Genomic DNA, 14,453 nt, shown 5'->3' with positions numbered 1-14,453 from the left:
AGTTTCCCCATGATTTTACATTCAAAGGACCTTGATTTGAAAAGTACTTTGTACACCAGAGTTTGCACTGAAGTGCTTTACATGCTATTTTATTATAGAAGAAATAAATAAGAAAAAGGACTTCAGAGGAGGGCTCTTAGAGGTTTCTCTTCTTTTAAATCCAGGCAAATGACAGGAGGATTTCCAATGATTTACTTTTCCCAGAAGAAATAGAATCAAATGTAGTTGCTCTTTTTTTTTTTTTTTTTTGTTAAGTTTACCAGAAGAAGTTCCAGAATGTAACATTTACCCTTTTTTTATGGAAAAAGAAAATGAATGGTGTTTAGATTTTGTGTGTAGGGTGAGAGTTTCTGCTCCACTTTAGATTAAGGCTGGATTATTCAATTGATCTTTACTTAGAACATTCCGTATCGATGCATCACCAGGGCCGCACAAAATGAGGAAAAACTCACAATTTGTGAGATTAGTGATCAATATTGTGACGAAGACACAACTTGTGATATATTATTTCCATTTTACTGCAACAGATTTACTTAAATAAAAGTTAAGATAACTCAAATTATACTCTAAATCAGTGTTTTTCAACCGTTTTTGAGGCCACAAAACACTTTAACCCTGACAAAGACCCCGCGGCACACCAGCATCCCAAAAAAAAAAAAACTCAGTCTGTATTGATCGACAGCCCCCCCCCCCCCCCCCCCCCCCCCGCAATCTCACGTGCATTTTTGTGATAATTGTGGCAGAAAAAGCAGGAAGTTGTAGCTGTTTTTTTCAAAAAGATGAAATAAAAGTTAGAAAATTCAAAAACGGTTTGATGTGTGTTTGTTGTGGTTTCAAGACGTTTAAGGACAACTCATTGTACGCTAAGACGCTGTCCCTTTAACCCAATGCATCATGGAAGATGTAGTGTGAAAACTGCCGCAAAAGGGCAGAAAGACTAGCGTCTCTGAGCTTCAATGTTTTGTTCACTTGTTCCACGGTCTGATACTGGATTCTGTGGAAAGCTACACCGCTAAAGACGAGCTTTAGCTGCTATTTTTTTTTAGAACAGAGAGACTTTTTGAGCTAAATTGGAACAAGGAAGTGAAGACTTTAACCACTTCTGATTGGTCAGACTGATGACATGCGATTAAGCCTTCAAGAATGATTGGCGGAGACAGTTAAAGGGGCGGGACTTTGCCGCAAACAGCTTTAGCTGCAGCCAAATCGCGGTACCGTCATTTTTATCAAAATGTCTTTAATAGAATCAAATAAACACAAAGAAAAAATAATTTTATGATCTTTCATATTCCTAACTACTCAGTGTTCTCAGGGCCTGTTTGGATGAACAAAGAGCTGATTTCCTGGAGATGGGAAAGGTTTTTAGATCAGTTAATGAGGACAATTTCCCACGGCACACTTGACCATCTCCCACGGCACACTGGTTGAAAAACACTGATCTAAATGACCCTTGTCTACATAGGAGGGGGGCATCTAAGATAAAAAGGGGTCCATCTGAATGATCAAATGTATAATGGGCTCCATTTAATTTAAATATTTTAAGCTGCCGTTTTAGCACATGTGTAAACATTTAATGTAACCATTTATCGCAGGTTATGCCGACTTTTGCGAAATGTGTAGTGCACAGGTGATTATCACAATGGGATTTAGTGTGTAGGCCCAGTGAATGGCTTCAACTTTAAAGGTTGTTTCTCTTTATTGTTTTTGCCCAGAACTTTTCAAAAAGAATTTTTTACATAAAAAAATCTAATTTTAATAATGAACATTTGACTTCAATTTGGTTTACACCAATAGTTAAGTGAAAATAATTTTCTTAACCGAATAAGTCTAAGTTTAAATTTAATTTTTTTTACATCTAAATGTAATCTAACCCAATATAATAAAATACATTTTAGCATTTTTTTTTGTTGCTAATACCCAGCACTAACATTTATAAAAGTTTTTTTTTTAATGCATATTTGAATTGATTGCACTGCTAACATTCATCTCTGTGGAAAACAGAACTGCACATGGAAAACCTTGGGAATTACTGTTGTCCAACATCCGGCTTGGAAATTATTAGAACTTATTCTATCATCGAAGAAGCTGTCAGGCAACTTGCTTTGTCCAAATTTCAGGTTTTAATTTCTGCCATCGTCCTGGCACCCTATATTACCCAAACCCTCAGAATTGATTAGACTTTGATGGGGGTCATTTTTGTTTGTGGGAGGAGGCTTTATGTGCTAACAAAGCTGAAAAATTCAACATGAAAGATGCCCCCCCCCTTTTCCCCATAAAACTGCAGTTATTGTGGTTTATTTTCTTATTGATAAATACAGTCACACTTCCATTCATACACCAAATTCACACCCCAATGGCATCACAGCTGCCATGTAGGGAGCTATCCAGACCTCCAGGAGTAATGTGGGGTTCATTGTCTCGCCCAAGGACCCTTCGACACACAAGCCAAGCAGGCAGAGTGGAAATCAAACTTTTTGATTAGAGGTCACCTGCTCGACCTCTGTACCACAGTTTTTGTTGGTAAATTAATTTAAAAAAATCTTTTTTTTCCCCCATTATTGTGATAAGCGCTCAACTTTCCTCATGTGTGATCCTGTACTGCTCCTGTCCACATCTGTTTTCAGTCATTAATCGCACTGTTAACTCCCATCAATGCTGCTTCACATAACCACTAAGTGCCTGCAACGGTGCCATCAAATGGTGTGGTGATGCAACACAATGTTGGGAAAGCACCAAGACTCTTAACAGCCTTTTTGTACGTCTAATTGGTATTATTACTGGACTTCTTTAATGGACTCAAATTCCTAGAAGTTCCCCACATTTTCCTGAAGCATTTTTGTTAAATGGGAAATAAAACTTCTTTGGAGATTAAGTTATAGACTTAAAGGAAATAATTTCAATGGTTATAGGTTAATTGGTTAATCTAAATGGTCCCTAGGTGTGAGTGTGAGAGTGAATCGGTGTGTGATTGAGGACATTCTACCCTGCGACAGACTGGCGACCTGTCCAGGGTGTCCCCTGCCTTCGCCCACAAGTGACCGGGATAGGCTCCGGCAGCCCCGTGACCCCGAAGGGAAAAAGCGGAATGGAAAATGAATGAATGAAAAATGAATTTCAATGACTGCTAAAAGATATTGTTTATCGTCATACACCGTGGTCACACCTTTATTGCTCTTAAAGCCAAAATATAGAAATAATGGAAGACAGGAAATAGAAGTTTTGGCTATATTTTCCACAAAAATGGTGTTATATTTTTAACAGCTCCTTCAGAGACAGAAAGCTGTGCTGCTTGCCTCAGCCGTCAGTGCCATATCGGGCCATACTGATAATTTAGTGCTCCACAGATAAGTGGTTTGGCTTTACTTGGTCAAAACACATCGGACCAGGACCTCTAGCCTTTTTCTGCTTTGGGTAAATGAACTGCTGGAGTGTTTTAGTCAAGTGAGATTGCATTTAACAAACAGCTTTTGAAATGAGTTTTTTATTATTATTTTTTACTTTTGCCAAATTCTGCTGGGTTTAAATGGATTCACTCCACACCCTGCAATGAAGCGCGTTGATTTGAGCCTGTATGTGGAATATATACCCCCACCCCACCCCCAATTCAGTTGTTTTAGGTTTGATTCTTTTATTTTCTTTTGCATGAACATACGTACCAAAGCTAACTTTTAAAAGCTAACATCTTGCAGTTTTGAAATGTTTTTTTTATGCTACGCTCTTGTAAAACTGGCCAAAAAGTAGCTGGCATCCACCTCCTATGCAACATTTGTGTCTTAGTTGTAGCATTTAGCCTCAAAAGTACTAGTACTTTGCATGAATTTAGTGCTACAACCATCTAATGTAATAGCAGTTAGGTGGAACAGTTGGTCAGAGGCTTGGTGTGACACAGCATTTTGTTGCAAATTATCGTCTGATGGAATCATTTTGAAGTCCTAATTGATTTGATTGTTCTTGCTTGTTTTCTGAGCCCGTAGAACGTCTTGTTACAGGAACAGTGTGGTTGAACCAGAGACAGGATCAGAGGTTAGGCTTGGATGTTTATTGCTGAATTTACTTCTCTTGCCAAGCCTTCTTATTTTGTTCTTATATGGCAGGATGTTCTAGCTCAGCTCCTCAGAGGGTGTGTTGTGTGTGCCTGCATATGTGTGTGTGTGTTCGCTCAGTGCCAGTGGACGGTGAAGCCATGTGGTTTGCCAGATATTGCTAAAATCTTCTGGCAGTAGTCTGACCCAACACTAAATGTTAAATTGACTTTTTTCGTTGTTCTTTTTTGAAAAAACTGCCTTAAGACTTAAAAAAGATCCCTCAAATATTTTTCTCAGCCCGTTATTTTACATTAGAAAGTCTGAAAAGGTATAAAGCCACAGTCCAAATTGTGTTATAAGAAAAAAAAAAGCTCTTGGGTATCTTGACACATTGAATCCATTCAGGCCAGAGGAATCGTGTAAACCAGAAAAAACCTTGATTAGGTGCATCTGTCTGAGGCCCTTTGAGAGTTCCAGTGCTGCAGTTTGGCTTTTTTTGGACTTGCAAACGAATCAGATAATTATTTAGGAACCCTGCTAACTAAACATGAATGAAAGCCTCACTCTACTGAGAGGAGAAACTTTACCAGCTTTAGTGCACTGAGAAATGGCTTCTAAAGACAAGAAATCGCATCAAACCTCGTATGTACTGTCGAAGTAGCTTAAAAAATTGAGAATTATTTGAAATGATCAAGCTACTTTTGCAAAAGAACGTGTTATGCTGTTGACTCTAGTCCTGTGAAATAACAATCATTCTTTTCTGTCTTTGTGATCTAAAAACAGCCAAGACAAAGCATGAGCTCATTTTACAACTTTCTATAAAAGAGGCACTAAGGAAAAAAATTAGAAGAAGAAAAACCCCACAAAATATTTGGCAAAAACTTGTTGGTGAAAGTCGACAGGTAAGCGGATGCTCCAACATCCTGCTCATTAAACAGCTTTTTGATTTAAAATAACGACAAAGAAAATTTCTTATTACACTGACAGCCTTTAGCTTTGGGTCTAACAAAGAAAATTTAAAGACTTCACCTCCCTTTTCCAAATATCCTTAATAAGTCTTTTGAGCCCCAAGTTCTAGAGTTTTTTTTTTGTCCTAAATAATTTTCTTGTTTGTCACAAGTCATAGTTAAATCCTCCCAATATCACCCAGGTATCATCACCGTTATTTTTGCTGTGTCTTCGGGTATCTTCTATTGTTTCTTCTTTTAAAAGAATAATCATTCTGGCTAAAGTAACTTCAGAGACACAACCGTTTTAGTATTGTCTTTTTGAGCTTTAAATTGACATTCCACTTGTAAAACTTTAAACTAGTAGCAAGAAGCACCCAATAGTTTAAAAAAAATTACAAATTGAATGAATCCATAAAATTACAGTTTAAATGAATGATTTTAATGTAATTTTTTATGGCAGATCTTTTATTTTAATATTTTTAAGATCATTAAAGAGAAATTTTAAAACATATAAGTCAAGCCAAGGTGTTGGTCTATTATTGACCATTGGCATTCACTTTTTGATTTGTACAATTAAATTTTTAAATTTTCAATGCCACCCTATAGTGGAAAGCAGACATTAATTTTACATTATTAACAGGTCCACTTGCATTCAAATACATTTGTCTTTAAAAAGAACTATTACAAACAGTGGACTGAATGTACTCGTTTGCTGTCAGAGAAAGTTGGTTGATAATTTGGTACATTTCTCTTAAAAACTGAGACATTTTATTTGCAGTAAACTTTTCATATCCACATTTTTTCTTAAGAAAATAGTTTAATAACTGCTCCAATGAAATGAAGTCAATTCAGCCGCCTATTTTTTTGCAATAAGGAGGCCGCCATGTTGGAGCCAGGCAACGTCAGTGAGTAGTGAGTGGTCTGAATAGGGTTAAAACATTGTTTCTATTGCAACCCCTCTCGCCAGTCAGGAGTGAGTTCATTGGAAGTCAACACCCCTACCATTTAAAAAAGGGGACCTGTCAATCAAACATTTCAAATTTGTGTGGGGGCCTACTTTTATTGAGGCCTCTTATTGTCCAGTTTATAACTTGAAGAACTACTCCAAAAAATATCATGACAAAATGTGTCTCTTTTGCAAGAACATGTTAAATGTAGAGTAAGAATGCTTAATCTGACAATTAGAATGATTGAATAATAGCTGTTTATTTCTCAATAGAGGTCTACAGGATTTTGGCTTCTTGGAGCCGGCAGGTACTTCCTATTTGGACTGTGAGGAGGATGGGGTCACCCGTTCCAGTTCTCATACAGTCAATGGTTGTTCTCCATTGAAGAAGCTACTCTTTGCTGTAAAGCTCCTGCACCTTTTCCCCATCTTCACTTGAACACACTGTCCTTCTCATGCCTCTGTCTTCTGCACAGCTCTGATCACGCAGATGAACACACACTCACATTCTTAAAAAGGGTCATTGCTGGTTCTCCTGAGATGTGAGAGTGAAAAAGCTGGAGGGATACTGTCCCATATATCACCACTACCCCAATCCCTAGACGGGATGAAGCCACAATCTGCATCTTCTTTCACTTTGAGTATTACTAGCCTTTTCACAATGACATTTTTGCTGTTTACACCCACCAGCTGCTGCCCACAGGGGAGCACACACCTCTCTGAGGAAAAAAAAAGGACAGTTCACCTTTTGTCCTTTGGTGTTCCTAGAATTGGTAAATCTGATTATTTAAAAAAAAACAAAAAAGTTGTATTTCAAATAAATAAATACAATTGTATTCATTGAGGTTTATTGCAATTGGCATTATCTGCAGACATGCATGCTGCTGCAACTCATTCATTTGGATATTTTTCCCCCACCCCTCATGCTTTGGTTCACCCACTCCTACTTAACCAGAACTTGCCAGTGAAAGCTCACTCAGCGGATAAGGCCCTCCCGGGGTGGTCAAAGCCAAAGTTTGTGAGAAACTGCATTTTGTGCAGCGCATGCCTCAGCATGCATGTTCGTTTTAGAGCTCCAACACCCACGCATGTGGAGCTCTCAGCAGATGCAGAGACATCAGCACAAAGCAGCAAATACTGACAGCGAGGAACACAATAGACCTGACGGCAAGCAACAGTAGCTGCTTTGCTGTTTTTCTTGTAAGCATCAGTCTTCACTGCTTAGGTCGGTGCAGGAAGAAGAAAGAAAGAAATGGGCCATCACAGTGGAGGTAACATCCGTGCCTTGAGGTAGACCACAGGATCCTTGTGTGGCCACAGTTGGTTAAGCAGGTGGTGTGTGTCTTGTGTTGCTCAAGGCTGTCTTGACTCAGTCTTTCTTCTTTGTCTTCCTAAAAGAGGCCAGTTTTTATGAAGAGTTAACAGGATTTTAGCTCATCTTGTGTGAGTGTGATCCATGAGTAGTTTTCCAAAGTCCTAACAGAAATATAATACCTGTTTGAGTCCTTTTTTTTTTTTTTTTTTTTAAGGATTGGTCATCCTTTAACCTCTGCAGTCCATGCATGACTAGGATTATTTCATGCTCACTGGCAGGACCAGTTTAAAAACAAAGATAAGCCACCAGTGTTCATCCCAATGAGCCATCAAATTTTTTTCTTTTCTCTCTTCCACCGTGCAATTTTTCTGATAACATTTTATGTATAGGAATAGTTTTGCAAAGGAGTTAAACTGAAATATGTGGCCGTGTTTTCAGCTGTAACACAGAATTACTTTATAGGAGCATAATAAAGTAAACGGTTGACCCAAATATACCTCACACTATGGCGACCTACGGCTGAATCAAAAACAATGGAGACACCTTTGTTGGCTATCGTGTCACAAGCCGACATCAGGCATGTTATGTAAAGGCTTATGAAAGATCAGTAGGGGTACAGGTGATGTGTTAAGCGCCTTTACGTGACAGAATCAATTTCTCAATTTTCTTTTTTTTCTTTTTCTTATTCTTATTTCCTTTTAGTCTGGGTTTTCTGAACAACCTTGGCTTGGAAACTTATTGTCGGCAGGTTTCTCTCCTCGCCGAGGCTCGCCTTTCATCAGCGCGGCGTTGATGTGTGGGCTGCATAGTGTACCTCGCACAGTTGCATTGGGATATCGTCTTAGCTCTCGTTCTTTTGCGTCCTCACACTCCCAGCTGCTTAGAACAAGAAAGCAATATCAAGCTGAAGTAGTGAGTGAGCTATTAAAAGGTGACCTCCTTTTTCTAGGTCATTACCAAAAAAGAATGGATGGATTCTAGTTATGAATATCCAAAATTCTTGACAGAGAGGGATGAGAATGGAGAGGCATATTTCCTGCCTAGGGGATGTTGGGTGGGGTGAAATGGAGCAGAGTAGAATGGGGGGGATTAATGGAAGAGTTGGTTAGGGCATGGAAATGGTTGTGGCTAAACGCTGGTGTGATCTGGGGAGGAAAAATGGGAAGAGAGACGCACGTAGTGTGCTGTCTGGTCAAAGGGGGACATGATGGTTATGAGAGCATAGCAGAGGGAGATCTTGTGACGGGGTCACGAGAAATAAATCAGACATTAAGCTGAGAAGTGATCTTATTGCTTCTCTGCAGGAGCAGGCTGCAGTGACTTCCACTGCAGCCCCTCACAAAGAATACACTCTCTGTACTTTCCTCTTGTGTGTATGTGTGTTTGTAGAATCATTTTTTTTCTTCTTCGCCTGCCTATGCTGTAGTCTCTGGTGTGTCTCCCTCACTGCAAGGCAGGGATACGTTCATGTGATTTTGTTGGTTGGGGAGTTGGACAGGGGTCATTTCCCGCTGTGGAGAGATACTCGAAGAGGTGTGAGTTTAAAGATTTTTCTTCTTCTCGCATGAAGAAGGAAAGCCGTGTGCCCTCACCCTCTGCCGGCCTCATCGCTGCTTCTACCCCAAAATATCGGTAGAGGTTAGGGCCCTTCTTCTCTGTGGTACACCAAATGATGAAGAGCACAGAGCAGGCCTGAGGGGCTCTCGGTTATATTTACTGTCTGCTACGAAAGAGAGGAGAAGGAAGGGGCGGATGGGAGGGGTTTATAAAAAGAAGGGAGAGAAAAAAAATACACCGAAGCGAAAAGCAAGGGAGACAGAGGAGGGGTTGCTATGGAAACGGAAGTATGGCTGCTCTTCAAAAACCTTGAATGTAGGTGGTGGCGAGATGAGTGTGTGTGTGTTTTTTTTTTCTCTTTTCTTCCCACCTCGTCTTTCCTTTTCAGCTTTGCAGTTATTATAGATTTGCTGGATGCCTTTTGATATCACAGAGGACTGAATGCCATCAGCTTATTTTCTTCAGAGCCTCAGGGTGGCATTTCTTAGCAGGATGTAGTTCACCGAAGGCCAAGAAATGTGGGTTAGGCCCAACAGCACCGCCCCACCCCTCTGTCACACAAACATACATGGGACCCATAATGATGAGTTGAGTAGCATTTATTCAGTTAGGTGATACGTTATGAGCAAAGAAGCACTGAGTGTGCAGGACACGCCTACTGCATGCAGAGAGGAAGCCTCTAACTGAAGGCCTGCTTGCTTTATTATTTAAATGTGCGTGTTATGCTTTATATTTAGTAGCTTCAGCAACTTTTTGTTTTTTTACAGTTTTGCAGCATTCCAGAGCAAAAAAACTGTTCATTTCGTTTGAGTCGTCTCAACACTTTGACGACGTTTTCACTTAAAAACTCTGAAGAAACGTCGCAGGACTTTAGAGTTTCTTTCTTTCTTGTTTTAGAGGATTTGATTGTTCTGGTTAACGTCGAAGTACGGTGGTTCTCTTTATTCTAGCTCGTCTCAGCCAGTGCCAGGCCAGCACAGCCACCAAACTGCACCGGTAGTCTAAAGTGTACAGAGCAAACAGAAACTGCTAAACCTGACTGCAGAGAGTTCAAACTCCAAATATTTTCTTAAGTGTTTAAATAACTTGTGGAGTGACTGAAAACTTACCGCTGCCTTTGACGTGTTAGAAACATTTTTGTAGCCACTTCTTGGCAATAGTTTTGTCAAATGGAACTGGGGAAATAAAAAATAAATCCCAGCTGTGGATGAAGGGTGTGGGAACTAAGTATATTCAAAAAATAATAATTTATTTGCTTATTTATCCAGATTTAAACCCCCAAATCTGGAAGCACAATGTCTGTCTCTAGACATATTGACCTTTCTGTTCTATATTCCTTTTTATAGTAACAAACTATTGCTTAGAAAAGGTACCATATGTCCCCGTGGCATCAAAAAAGCAAATATAGATTGAAAGCAAAGGATAACAACCGCGAGTATTTTTACAATCCTGTCCATCATTTTGACATTCAAGGAGAAAGTCGAGCGTAACCTCTGGGTGAGAGAAGCGTCTCCTGCTGTGCTCCTGACCCCCCTCTTAGACACACAGCCCTGAAACCGTTCTGTCTGTCAGGAAATCAATAATCCAGGCTGCTGAAGAGAAATCTACCTGTATTTTTAGAATTTATTTTTTCCTTAGGGTAGAACTTCCTTTATCTTAACCTGTTGCACTGATGAATGGTTTTGCTATTCAAAAGGCATGAATCGAAACATGTTTCCTTAAACATATCCCTGTGTATCTCGCAGGCAGTGTGTCTGACATCCGTATGTCCAGATTTAAGCAGAGGTGTTGCTCTCTGACACTTCAGAGTTTTTCTCTTCGACATGGGGCATGTTCTCACGATCACCTCGAGTTTCCTTCATCCTCTGGGAAGTATTTTGCAGTTGCTCACTGCTGCAAACTGCGCCAAGTCTTCCTGCTGTAGGACAAAGAAGATTGTTTAACTTAATTGTCGTCATAACCAGTTTAGCTAATAGGCTTGGAATTTTAACAGAGGGATTTCAGAAGATGCAAACTGCCTTTAGTTTGGCCTCAGAATTTACAGCGACGAGTGAAGAATTCATGTCTGAAAGGTTTAGAAATGAAATGTTTTTGGATAAAAATCTGTTTGCATGATAAACCGAGACCAAACTGCAACATATTTGGTCACTTCTGCCTTGTTTCACTGTTTTCTGTGCTTTTTATAAATCATTTGTTTAGCGTTGGAGCACTGGCTCTTAGCTATGGTAGAAATGGGTCTGACCGGGGCTCTAAAAACTGGAATGCATAACATGTTTAGGGTGTCATGTGCACACATGACATTAAACTAACTGATTGAATTTATAGGGCTTTTTAAGAACAGGAAATGCTGGTCTAGAAATGGTTGGAAGCTAGATTTGATTTTTAATTTTCCTTTTATCAAGAATGTACACTAAAAATTACTTGGTCAGTTCCTTCAGTGGAAATGTTCTTAGTTTAGGTCTTTGTAAAACAGGACTGCTCCATATATTGCGTCACAGCTAAGTTAAAATTTCCAAGTTAGTAGCTTGATGTAAACGTGGATTTGGGAATCGTGGCACAATTCCTTCTACTGAAACTGGTGAGAAATCACATTTATGCTTAAAGCACAAAGGTTATTTCAACATATTAGCAAACGGTTGAAGTGTATTTTTTTCCTGCCCCCCCCCTCTCTAGTTTTTTCCATAATTGCTGTTTTTTAATGTCATTTTGCTTTACAGCTGAAATACAATAAACCATCAACGCCAGGCTTTGCACATGGCTTGACTTTGCCCATTTGTTCGACCAGTTTGTTCATTCACTGCAACTCTGCTCCGCCTCTTTTCAGGTACGGGAGAAAGCGGGAAAAGCACCTTCATCAAACAGATGAGGATCATCCATGGAGCCGGATACTCAGACGAAGATAAGAGGGGCTTCATCCGGCTTGTTTACCAAAACATCTTCACCTCCATGCAGGCCATGATCCGGGCCACTGAGACCCTCAAAATCCCATACAAATATGAAGAGAACAGGGTAAGAGGAGGACGCTAGCTAGAGAACAATGTTGTTTCTCTTTTAGTTTTGGATTGTTTTTAAAAAAAGGGACATTTAGAGTCACAAAAATTGCGTTTTGACAACCTTTTCTGCACAGTTTTACAAGCATGAACATGTCGGAGCATTAATTATTTTCTAAACAGCTTTACGTATGAGGAAAAATCATAATTTTCACCAAAATGTCACTATTTATACTATGTTTTCTCTCTCAATATGCCCAAAATTAGCAGAACAGATGGGAAGAGAATGCAACTTAGATGTAAAATGGTTCCAATAACATAATGGAAGTTCTTGACTTTACAGTTCAATGTAAATAAAAAGCTCATGAAATGTGTTTAATATGTAAATAAAGCAAATCCACCCCTTAATCAAAAAGGCACCGACTTAACAAAACGGCTACAAATGATCTAAGCAAAGCGTGAGGATGGAATCATTCATTAGAATCGCATGAATCCTGTAGCAGCAGTTAAATGGCAGACCATTCCTTCAGAGGACTTTGTTGTGCAGGGATGGAAGCTGAGGATCTCCGCCAATAGCTGTTTCAGTTTTCTCTGGACATCCTAACAAGCTTTCATCGGGGCGAATGAATGGATGCGGCAGTGTTGCAGTTCAGAGCTGCGCTCACTTCCTCTCTCCAGCAAGTGGGCTCTTGATTTTTTGCCAAATGTCCAAATCATTACCAGTATTTGCAATAAAATAGTCATTGCAAGGCTGCGATCTTTGTTCTGGGCACATCATGCACCACCGTGAAAGTACCACGATCAGTAGAGAATGGGTTTTCTCGGCCTGTTGTGCTGTACCTTGAGTTGATTTTGCCTCCTGTCGCTTTATCACCAATAGAGCTGACACCTCTCAGCTATGTGGAGGTGTTTTGAACCCCCCATATCAACTAGTGGGTTAGGGGAGCTGAAAATCCCCCTACTACAGGGTCCACTATTACAGATGGAATGAACACTTCACCTCATTCCAGCACCACCCATCTTAACCCCTTCCTGTCACCTGAAGCCACACGTCCCTGCTGGGGAGTCTGGTGATGTGGAGCACATCAGTCACAGCGCTGAGGCACCTTTATTTATAACCACCTTCAGACTTTAGTCCAGAATTTTTAATACTTTAGCTGAAACAGAAATGATTTCCTTTTAAATCCATTACTGAAAATGTTCTGATGGAAGGAGTGCTATGGCTCTGTCAGAACCAGTTGAACCAGTTTAAACCAAATAACTGGAAGGGTGAAGTTTGAGAGCACTGGGAGGCTCTTGTGAAATTGCTTCTCTGATGGAACTGTTACAATCTTGTACATTTTATATATACAAATATTAAAGGCTGCAAAACAAATTTGTTTTCTGTCTTGATCGTCTAAAAACAGATACCGTATTTTCCGGACTACAAGTCGCTCCGGAGTATAAGTCGCACCAGCCAAAAAATGCATTATAAAGTAGAAAAAAACACAGATAAGTCGCATTTTGACGGGAAATTTATTTGACAAAATCTGAGACCAAGAACTAATAACTTGCACAACCTCATATGACACAATCATAGCAGAATGTTTATCTCATAATTTCACAGTAATTCTTTCTCATATTTATTTATTCCTTTCTTGAAGCATCATTGGCCAACTAATACTCTGTTTTCATCCTGTATTTGTAGAAACGGTTGTCATTTTAATTGCATTTCTGAATCTATGAAATCATTGGAAAATAGAATATTATGTTGTTAGCCTTCAAGATCTTACTGTAAAAAAAGGTTTGGTGATTCTCTGAGTCACTTAACATACTCTTAACACTTAACATACCTCATACATCAAATTGACCCAGGAACATCATCTCTGTTCCTCACAAATGAACATAACAGGAGGGCTAACAATGTATTTATTTCAATTTATTTCTAACATAAGTCGCTGCGGAGTATAAGTCGCACCCCTTGCCAAACTATGAAAAAAAGGGCGACTTATAGTCCGGAAAATACGGTATTTTTTTTAAATGATCGCCAAAAAATGTACTTTCTATTTTTCAAGTCAAACATTTTAAGTAATTTTGTAATTTCTTCAAATAAAATCTTAAATACTTTGTATGAAAGTTCAGAAAGCTGCTGATATCACAGGTAAATGAGGCAAACTTTGACACAAGGAGGGGCCCACAATCGCCTGCTTGTTCAAACTGATGAGAATAAAAGTCATACAGAAAAATGCAGTTGTCCGTTCTAGGCTGATGGTAGTACCTTTAATGTGGAAATGTTTCCTCCTTTGACCACATTTCCTGCCTCACACTCCTTCTTCGCTTGCCTGTCTTCAGGCCAACGCCATGCTTGTGAAAGAGGTGGACATCGAGAAGATCAATGGCTTTGATCAGCACTACGTCGTAGCTATTAAAAGTTTGTGGGCCGACCCGGGTATCCAGGAGGCGTACGACCGTCGCAGAGAGTACCAGCTGTCTGACTCCACCAAATAGTATGTCTGCCTCTTTTGTTCAAGTCTGTGGACACACCTACTGCTGTCCAAGATGGAAAAAAAATGTGATCAGGTCAACTTTAGGTTTTTGCAAAAGGGAAAATGTGGAAAGAAAAAAAATATATTTATCCTGTTAAAGTCTCTGAATTATCAGATCTGAAAGGGTCAATTTGGGTTTTTTTGT

The 14,453-nt window shown here is 39.5% G+C and overlaps 1 protein-coding gene across 2 annotated transcripts in view; it reads left to right on the top strand.

Annotated features, from left to right (window-relative positions):
* The window catches only part of gna11b (guanine nucleotide binding protein (G protein), alpha 11b (Gq class)), a 28,435-nt gene that overhangs the window by 4,035 nt on the left and 9,947 nt on the right, over positions 1 to 14,453 (top strand). For both annotated transcript variants that reach the window (XM_020713942.3, XM_023951298.2), the window contains exons 2-3: positions 11,618 to 11,802; positions 14,115 to 14,269. In XM_020713942.3, the coding sequence (XP_020569601.2) occupies positions 11,618 to 11,802; positions 14,115 to 14,269 (340 nt within the window). The remainder of the gene's footprint in view (positions 1 to 11,617; positions 11,803 to 14,114; positions 14,270 to 14,453) is intronic.

Source organism: Oryzias latipes, chromosome 22 (genome assembly GCF_053564925.1).
Source record: "Oryzias latipes strain Hd-rR chromosome 22, Olatipes_Hd-rR_3.1".
Classification (NCBI taxonomy): Eukaryota; Metazoa; Chordata; class Actinopteri; order Beloniformes; family Adrianichthyidae; genus Oryzias; species Oryzias latipes.
Note: the sequence above shows the minus strand (reverse complement) of the source record. Positions and strands in the feature narration are given on the sequence as shown.